This window comes from Pelobates fuscus, chromosome 6, assembly GCF_036172605.1.
Source record: "Pelobates fuscus isolate aPelFus1 chromosome 6, aPelFus1.pri, whole genome shotgun sequence".
NCBI lineage: Eukaryota > Metazoa > Chordata > Amphibia > Anura > Pelobatidae > Pelobates > Pelobates fuscus.
Window position 1 is genome coordinate 233,723,388 of NC_086322.1, and position 10,260 is coordinate 233,733,647.

At 41.3% G+C, this 10,260-nt stretch overlaps 1 protein-coding gene across 3 annotated transcripts in view; it reads left to right on the top strand.

The window, feature by feature from the left end:
• Nucleotides 1-246: 246 nt before the first annotated feature.
• Nucleotides 247-10,260, top strand: part of NFE2L1 (NFE2 like bZIP transcription factor 1) — an 11,155-nt gene continuing 1,141 nt past the window's right edge. The window contains exons 1-6 of one of the 3 annotated variants that reach the window (XM_063458859.1): nucleotides 247-456; nucleotides 1,696-2,275; nucleotides 6,068-6,241; nucleotides 6,326-6,400; nucleotides 6,482-6,640; nucleotides 7,186-10,260. The exon at nucleotides 7,186-10,260 is cut by the window's right edge and continues 1,141 nt beyond it. In XM_063458859.1, the coding sequence (XP_063314929.1) occupies nucleotides 1,769-2,275; nucleotides 6,068-6,241; nucleotides 6,326-6,400; nucleotides 6,482-6,640; nucleotides 7,186-8,436 (2,166 nt within the window). In that variant the 5' untranslated portion in view covers nucleotides 247-456; nucleotides 1,696-1,768 and the 3' untranslated portion in view covers nucleotides 8,437-10,260. Of the gene's footprint in view, nucleotides 457-1,695; nucleotides 2,276-6,067; nucleotides 6,254-6,325; nucleotides 6,401-6,481; nucleotides 6,641-7,185 lie in introns of all 3 variants that reach the window. The other 2 variants (XM_063458858.1, XM_063458860.1) reach the window with 2 other exon arrangements.

Consider the following 10,260-nt stretch of genomic DNA (forward strand, 5'->3'; position numbering starts at 1 on the left):
CCACCGTTAAACCATGAATTACACAACAATACCCCTGGAAGTAAATAACGGATTGCCCTTTAAAGGGCGGCGGAGGCGGTTACTCGTGACGTCATTACTGGAAGTTTGACAGCCAGACTTCCGATTGGCTGCAGATGTTCCGTTGACAGTTGAGTGGTATGTTTTGCTTTTCTACACCTGATAGGCCGGGGACATCCGTGCTCTTCGTTGATTGGTCAGAACTGCTGCTCGTCACGGCTGGGCCGGTTCGTCTCGCCGGACGCTCCTCTCTGATTGGCTGGCTGTGTAGGGTTTCTACGTTGCCGGGTGATGCGGAAGTGAAACTCGGGAGTTGTGGAAGACGCGGACGGTGGAGTCACGAGGAGGAGAAGAAGCAGCGCTGCGTGTGCGCGTGTCAGGGGGGAAGCGGAACCGGGAGCTTTATCCAGCTGCGCGTGTGGCTTCCCGGAGAGTGAGGTAGGACCGGGGGTGAGGGAGCGGCCGGTATACCGGCACTGTGTGCCATGGCAGGGGGAGCGTTGCCCGGGTGTGTCCAGCTTCCAGCCGGGTCGTGTGTGTGTGTGTGTGTGTGTGTGTGTATGTGTGTGTTGGGCTGTGTAGGTTTAGTGTGTGTGTGTGTGTGTGTGTGTGTGTGTATTTCCTGGTGTGTCTGGGGAGCTCGGAGTATGTCTTACAGGAGGCGAGAGATGCACCAGGATTGGGTGAGCTCGGTCCATGTCAGACAGGGGACTGATTGTACCGGAGCTGGAGTGTCCTTATATCCACCAGGGAGGGTAGCTAGAACCAGAGCAGGGCAATCTGTAAATAATAACACTATTTACATCTCACTTTATATAATATTATCTAGTGGGCACATTGACTTATTAACTCATTTCACACTGGCTGTGTGTTGGCACAGTGGCACAGTGAGTACTGTCCTCGAGTTGCCACCCTGCCCCTTTGCCGGCACCACCTGTGGGTTGCCACTCTGCTGCTGTCGCACGGTATTAGTGTTTGTTTTGGTCTGCATTTGTCATGATGCTCAGGCAAGGGGCCAGTTGAAACGTATTGGCCCATAGCAATAGAGTTACATATGTAAAGCTGTTGTCTTCCTTTGTGTGTTTGTTTTCCTTTTTATTTGAATTTTTTTATGCATGCTTTTCTACCTCAGGTAACCGTCTTACCTGCTGCTTGATGTGTAATTTTTGCTAGGTGCTAGATTACCTCTTTGTTCCGTGATATTGGCTTCAACATTATTTTCTAGGTTTGTGTAAGATTCAGTTATATGACTGCAGGAAGTAGAAATAATTGTGTGTGTGTGTGTGTGTGCATGATGGCGTAAATCGTCAGTTACCTTTAAGTCTTTTTGAAGCTGGGTAGATCAAGGACTAAATTTATAGATTTACTTCCATGTTACATACAGATAGTTTGACTTTTATACTCCTTCTAAATTACCTTTCTTTGTAACTGGAAAAATATTTGGAGACTTCTATGTAGGAAGCAAAATATAATTTAATTATGTAAATGATCTATATACATGTCATTTCATGTTTCTATACCAATATGGTTAGGAAACTGCAGGTTGGCCCTGAGTGAATGTTATTGGTTAGTCATAGAAACCTGTTTATATTGGATTTTGCTGTTTAACATGCAGAGGTAATGTAGTAACAGATCCAATCGAAGACCGACTGTATTTTATTTCATTTACCCTTTCAGGAAAGGCTGCTGAGTGTCTCTCAACTCTGGGTTGCGAGTGTTGGGGGTCCCTTCTTCCTTGGGGCTCCCAGACATGCTGTCTCTGAAGAAATATCTGACGGAGGGTCTGATCCAGTTCACAATTCTGCTTAGCCTCATGGGTGTGCGTGTGGACCTGGATTCTTATCTGCCCTCTCACCTTCCCCCACTGCACGAAATTATCCTTGGACCTACTTCGGCCTACACACAGACCCAGTTCCACAGTCTGCGTGGTACAGCTGATGGGTATGGTGTGCATCCAAAGAGTGTTGACCTAGATCAATTTTTTACTTCCCGACGACTCCTGAACAGGGTGCGAGCCCTAGACCGGTTGCAGGTGCCCACTACTGAGTTGGATGCTTGGCTGGTGCACAGAGAAGCAGAAGGATCTGTGCCCAGTGCTCAGACTGGCTCCAGTCGTCCCACTGACACCCCACAAGAACGTCCTGGCTCAGATAGCAGCATCCGTGACACTCTGGTGACTGAACAAGGCCGCAGCAGTGAAGAAGTGGAGGAGCTGGGTGCAACTGCACAGCCTGGCAGTTCAGATCTAAGCAAAGAGGTAAGATGATTTATTTTGCCTTGTTTTCTGCTAATTCTCCATGGTTAAAGTGTCACACAAAATATAACACAGTATCACTCATGCTATTGCAGTCTGTAGATTCTCTTTTAGAACCTATCTGATGCTGACCTTGTTTTCACCTTTTTTTTTTTTTTAGAAGATAAGTCACTTAAGTGTCTCGGAATTGTTCAGCTTTGAATATTGTGTGTGTGTGTGTGTATATGTATGTATGTATGTATGTATGTATGTGTGTGTATATATGTATATATATATATATGTATATATATATATATATATATATATACATATACACACGACAGGTGTTGTTAGGGGGCTGCTGATCCCTCCATCTCTGTAATAGTTTATGCACCAACTCACTTTTCTTTAGGTGAGTCCTCTACCATGCGCACACAAGTGATCTCCTCTACCTTCATTTATTGCCATAATTTGGATGTTTGTCCCCAACCACAAATATATAATCTCCATCCATGCTAATGCATTGTCTTTCATTATTCTGGATTGCAGTTCTTATTATGACCTTGCACCAGAATAATTTATCAGTTTTCCAGAGGAAAGCACTACAGCTTTTACCTGCCATCAAAAAATAAATAATTCCAGTGTTTTTTTAGAAACCATGCAAGCCAATATATAACAGGGACATATTAGAGGTTACAAGTGCTGCATCGCAATAGATGAATTAACACGCCTCACCAAGGGACATGAAGCATGAATAGCTCACATAATGCATTAACCACACAGACATTCTATACAGGCTTAAGAGAGGCTCAGCATTAAACTGCATGGATGTATTATTTGCCCTTTGGAAAGGCTATATGATCTTATCAGACCTGTGTGTTGGAGCATGCAAGCTTTCTTATAATATCCTAGAGTCCCGCAAAAATCTTGCATTACCCTGAGAAAATATTATACAGATAGAAAAGCAGTCTTTATTAATTCTTTAAAAAGTAACCTTACAATGTTTGTCCCCAAAAGGACTCTCTGAATATATAACCTTGTTTGTAATTACATAATCCCCTCCCTACCCCTCCGCCCAAAATAAATAAATAAAAAGATACATTGAGCAATGTATTGCATGGACAGTGCTCATAGACACAAAGCCTTGGTAGCAAAGTCCTTCTTGCCTTTCCTTAACAACATTAACCCTCACAATAAAGCAAGGGTGCAAACAAAACATTACTGCCCCTTACATCAACAGGTGGAATGACCACAGACGTCCTACACCTAATTTATTGTAAACGGTATTTAGATTACACTTTATACTTATTACTTCTGATAACCTGCTGGAGAGGCTGACTGCGGTAAACAACCTGTGACAGTGTTCCTTTACTTGATCTTTAAGTGTAATGCACTTTTACACTCTTATTCTTCAAGGCCATGTGATTACACAAGAATATCAATATAACAAGTGTTATGATTTACAAGAACAAAATTACTACAAACAACAGAGCTGCACCTGTAAAGTGCCAAAACCATAAAACAAACTCGATAATGGTAAAAGGTGCTGTGTTTTTAAGACAAAAATATTTCACAGTGATGGCTTATAAAGCACATTTACACTTTATGAGCTATCACTGTGAAATACATTTTTGTCTTAAAGACACCTTCTACATTTTATACCTTCTACATTTCATTACAAATACAAAGAAAAACCTCCAGTTCCCTAAAGAGCTTAGTGGATCACATACTCTGTCTGTTCTGCTCATAGTGTATATAGAGAAAAGATCTGGCTCAGTTGTTATGCCTTCCCCTCCCCCCTTTTATGCTCTGTGTTCACATGAACAAGTCCAGACATGAGTTAACTGCAAATTTACACTGGACACAGGCGGACAAGTGTTTTGTTTTGATTTATTTTTGTATGTATTCTTATTGGCCAGGAAAGCTATACATTCACATTGATGATCTATATCAAATACCTGCAACTATTGGGCATTAGCTGGCATTTAAGTACTGCCCTAAACGAGCATTTCTTAACTCATGTAATCCTCCATTCTTCTCCAGCAACAATACCATGTGTGTTAGTATAGGTTATTATTTATATATGTGTGTTTGTGTAAATATCTCTGTATGTATGTGTGCTTGTGTTGTCTATTGCTAAAGGTATCTGCAGAAATATAGTATGAAGACTGAAACGTGATGCCACATGTCAAACTGGGAAAGTTGTGGGTACATGACTTCTTGAGTTTCTGTGCCCAAGGAGGACTTCTCAAAGTCCAACTTGAGATCTGCTGGTGATGCATAACATTAATTTTTCTGTCTGTATTGTGGGGAGTTCTAGCATGTTAGGTCTCACCACAAGGTAGGTGTGTGTGTGTGTGTGTGTGTGTATCTCTCTCTCTCTCAGATGTTCTTTTCTTTAAATCCAGATGTCACACACATATGTCATGATTCTCTGCCAGCTTTTTGGCTCATTATGTAAAAAGTAAATCACTGCCTTTGGAATAGAGTTTGGAGTACTAAAAATAGTCAATGTTAGTGCTATGGTGACACACATAATAAACTATAGTGTGTGTGTGTGTGTGTACACACACATATCTATATCACAGAATTAGAGTTGGTATTTGAGTGCACCTATGCTATAAATACTGGCAAAACTTAAAAGAAAGGATTCACGGAGACCATCACTGATTTGCAAACTTGTGGTAATGAGACTTTGAAGGCACAGGCAGCTGTTGTTTGTGTTCTGGCAGTGTGACCAGAGGTGACAGGTGTGTAATAGGGGATCTGGCCCCAGCTTGCACAATGTTGAGCCTGTCTGAGGAGGACAGTCATATAACCTGTTTATGTTTGCTGGCTATGCAGTCACTTACAGAAAGTCCCTCTGGATTGTGAGAAGCAACAGTCATATGACTGTTATTCAGAGCTCTGTCTCAGTAATGTCATCGTGTGCTTTCTCTGTCCTGCCAGAAAATAGTCTGTAAATACATTTCTCTCTTTTGTCACTGTGTGTAGGTTTCACAGACCAAAAACTTTGTGTGTTTTTTAAATGTTATTGATTTTTTGTTTGTTTTTGTAAATAGTTACAGAAATCATTTGTCTGTTTTTACAAACTAAAATAATGGGGCAAGAGTTAAATCCTCTGTTTAGTGTATGACTTTGCCTTAACACATGTACAAACTGTTACAAATTTGTCATGCAAGATACGTAGGTTTTTTTTTTTTCTCTCCATTTTCTGCTCTCCAATAATTTTATTTTTTATTCGATAAACCTTGATAAATCTACACTGCTGACATTTGCGTTAAACAGCAAGTTTGCTCACATTATTGGAATTTAGTCACTGAACACATGTAGGTCACAGTTTGGTCATTTGTTTAATAAATAAACCCCTTTGTGAATTTGGTAAATGTCCTCTCCTTTCTGTGTGCATGGGACTGGAGTCAAACCTGTGTGCAGTTAGGGTTTTATTAAAACTGGTGGTGGTACTTCCTATTTGGGTCAGGTAACATACCTTATTTTCTCTTTAGTAAAAGCTAATCAAATAGAAATGTGATGGTGTTAAAACAAATTAACATTTCTGATATCTAGATTATAAATACGATTCATGTTCTGTGTGGTTGGATCATTGTGTTGTATGTGATTCCTAGCTTCTTTGCTGAACTCTGTGAATACAAATCATGTGTGACATTAAGTAACGCTTCATGTGTAGTTTTATTTTCTAGTTATCAAATTACAACCTCTCTAAAATTGAAACTAAACAGAAAGGCCTAGAACAAAGCAGTTGTGTGTGTGTGTGTGTGTTTTTTATTTATTATCAACAAACTCATTTGTTTTCAGGATATTGATTTAATTGATATTCTGTGGAGGCAAGATATTGATCTGGGTGTTGGGCGTGAAGATTTCCTGCAACATGATAAAAGAAATGATGACATGTGGGAGTCTCCACAAGATGACCTTCAAGTTGACATCCTTGACCCCACTATACAGGTTGATGGAGAGACTGGAGAAAATGTACGACACCAGGTAGGTAAAATTAAGAATTGTGAAGTGACCTTGCTGTGCCGAGAGCAGAGCTAAGTGTCCTTCTTCTCACAGGATCAGACTGCCTTGTCATTGGAGGAATGTCTAAGTCTCTTGGATGTCAATTTCCCATTTGGGGACCCTCCTGAGGTGAGTCAGTCTGCCTTCACCTTGCAATGTACCTACTGAAAGGTCACCTGCAATGTGTCGTTAACCCTCTTTTCTGTACAGTTTTCAGATCCGACTCCTTCTGACCTTTTGGTCCCGGATAGTGGCCCTGTGGCTTCTACTCAGTCAGATGAGCTCTTATCCCCTTTCCTCCCAGCTATGGAGAGCCCCTTGGATCTTGAAGAGCAGTGGCAGGATCTAATGTCACTCATGGATATGCAGGTATCTGCTATTGTTACTGTGCAGCAGACATGCTGTAACGTGTGAAATTCTCATACGAGGCACCAGGACTACAATCATACATACTAAATGTCATGGAAACTTTCCTCTGATACTTAATATGTATGCTCAAAGTTGCCACTATTGTGCAAAAACAAATGGTAAATAAAATGATTAGGTCTTGTCCCCTGACCAACTGTCAATATTCCATAAACCCAGCTTTAAACTCTCATAGAAATGTTTGTATTGCTGCTTGCAAATGCACATTTTAATTGAGGAAGACATGCAAATGTAACTGCTCACCTAATATAATTAAATGCTAGTTTTACAGAGTGAGAGGGGCCATGAAGATATTTCTGCAAAATAAGGATATTCAGTGCTCCCTATACCAATGTAATGTTTTAAGCTGAATAGATATATCTCTCATTTAATCACTTTTTTGTCGCTGACCAATTGGCTTGAGTGCATGCTATCCCTTTTTATAAGCTTTGTATGTGTCCAACCAAATGTGTGGTTATAGTGTTGTTTTTTTTTCTAATTTATTTAAGGTTATGGATGTGAACAATTCAACTGAAAATCCTTTGTATTTGAGCTTGAACTCACCAATCCAGCAGGATGGTAACCTGGGGCAGGCGCCTCTTCCTAGCTGTTCTCATGATCATTCTGCAGTTTTTGCTCCCACCATGGATACCCTAACAGTCCCAGACTCCCCATTGCCACAGTTTTCTTCCCACAACTCCAGTGACCTGAACTCCACATTTGGTTTCACCAACTTGACAGGCATCCTCTTTCCTTCACATCTCAACAATACTACTAATATCACATCTCCGCAGATACTGACTGACCCTCTTGGTGGGATCCTAGATGAAGCTTTGCTGGATGAAATAAGCCTGATGGACCTTGCACTGGAGGAAGGTTTCAGTCAAGTTCAGACCACACAGCTACAAGAAGAATTGGACTCTGATTCAGGGCTTTCTCTAGACTCCCATCGCAGCCCTGTGTCTCCTAGCGGATCAGAGTCTTCCTCCTCTTCCTCTTGCTCATCATCCTCTTCATTCTCTGAGGAAGGGGCGGTGGGATACAGCTCTGATTCTGAAATGATTGATCAGGAGGATTCTGATGGAGCCATTGGTTACCAACCTGAATATAGTAAATTCTGTCGTATGAGCTCTCAGAATCCAAGCCATTATCAGCGACTTCCCTTCCTTGAACATGTTGGGCACAATCATACATACAACATGGTGCCTGAAGAACCAGAGGATAAGCCAGTTGTGAGCAGGGGAAACCGGAGATCATCAGGCTTTCTAGATAGGCAGGCAGGTCGTGACGAGCAAAGGGCAAGAGCTATGAAGATCCCTTTCAGCAATGATAAGATTATTAATCTACCTGTAGAGGAGTTTAATGAGCTGCTTACAAAGTATCAGCTGAGTGAAGCACAGCTCTGCTTGGTGCGTGACATCCGGAGACGGGGAAAAAACAAGATGGCTGCTCAGAACTGTCGCAAACGCAAGTTAGACACAATCCTGAACCTGGAGCAGGAAGTGAAGCGGCTTACCCGCGAACGTACCTCCCAATTGAGAGAGAAAGGAGAAAACCTAAGGTCCCTTCAACAAATGAAGCAGGAGGTGGAGAATCTTTACCAGGAGGTTTTTAGTCAACTAAGAGATCAAGAGGGTCGTCCATATTCATCCCAGCGGTATGCCTTGCATTACACAAGCAATGGCAACATTGTACTTATGCCGAGGAGTGCTGAGGGTCAGCAAGGCCGACGGCCAGAGAAGAAGGATCGGAGAAAGTGATGTATCTGTATTTGACTTCAGGAATATTACAGGACAGGGGGTGTGGGCTGTGCTTTCATTCAGGCCTCAATATCAAACCTTTTCACACAACTGACCCCAGTGAGTGACCAGGAGACAGTCTACACTTACTGTGGGTCAAGTGCTGTGTCCTGTCAGCGTCTGGGCCCTGTCAGTCCAGGAATAAGGAGACCAGCCAGGCCCGCGGGCACAGACAAGCCCGGGTATCGTATAAACAAGAAGCTGACAAAAAGGGAGGGTAAAAGAAAATAAGTAAAAAAAAATTTATTTTTATTCTGGATCCAATGCCATGTCTGCAATGTAGCCAGTTATGTCAGGGGCTGAAGTGTCATCTTGCATGAGTAGAACAACAATGAGGACATGTTAATAAGTAGAAATTAGATGACAGCGGCACAGAATGGTTTTGTCCTTGAGTAGCGATTTGGGGGCCAGTGACCTTTTTGTATTGTCATTAAATGGGCAGCTGTGGGGACAGTTATAGCAGTAATGTTTGTCCCCTTGCTACTTGATGGGAAAATCATCCATCCCAAGTCTCTAATAAGACATTTTGCAGCATGCATAATGGTCGTAAGACATGTCAATTTGTGACTGTACTAAGGTACAATGCTGTCCATTTTTTTATTGCTGCGTGTTCCAATGTATTATGGGGTCCATTGACTCCTGATATTTATCCTTTTGTCTAGCTTGGTAGCAAAGGGGTAGTTTGTATTTAAAGAAAGATTACAAATTTTAGTTAAGGCTCAGTCCCCAAACTACTAGACAGTGTAATGCAGGGAACCCACACCCAGTGTGCACAGAGTTGTTTGTTTAATTATTCTGGTAGCATCACCAGAATACAGTAAAGTGGGTAGAATGACGTGGACTGTAAATTCCTATGTCCAAGTAGGAACAATTGTGTTTTTGGAGAGATCAGCAGTAATCCATATAATATTTAATTCTATAGAATTAGCCTGAAAGGTTTAGGAATTGCTGCTTTTATTGAGTGAAAACTATGCATGTTCCATATTGCATCGTTTTGGAACAGGAATAGGCTACCTGGCACTTTAGCTGATTTAGGTTGCAGGTACCATTTATCAATTGCATGCCTCGGCATCATGGTAGCCAAAGTCTACAGCAGATGGAGTGTTAAGGAAGTTCTCCCGTATTCGAACTGTTTTACTTTTGGAAGAAAGTTTTATATATTTTTTTTATTTAAGATACACAGATTTGTGATAGTTTGTCTAATTCCATTAGATTCCAACACTGTGTCACCTTGCTCATGTTGTGTGGCTTAGAAACAAAAAAGGCCTCTAAATTGTAGTTATGAAATTTCAAACCAAGTTAGGTTGAGGTTAGAAATGAGATGGAAAAGTAACGTGAAAAAAGTTCATGATAAATGCCAACTGTGAGGAATGTTTTGCCAGTCAATATTCTTAATAGCATCCAAAAGGACAAATGGGATGTGAACCCTATATAGCAGAAAGTGTATTTTTAAATAATTTCACTACAGATCCATATCTCAGAAGCACACTGGACCCTTAACATTTGCTATGCCGTCAGGCCGTGCATGGAAAGTGCTGTTTGTAGTATTTTGAAATCTTTTGCTGTAGGAATGTGATTCATCAAGGAGGAACCCTGCCGGAACTGTCTTCATTGTTGTGTGTGTTTATTTTTTAAACTTCTTTTTTGAAGAAGTTTAATATGAATGGCAGCACTAACAAGGCAGCACTTTTCATTTCTAAAACATCAGCCTGAAGTAATGTGTCTTGAATTATGGATCTGGAAATGCTAGTCTCAGTGATGGATGACAACCCAATGAGGTGTTCA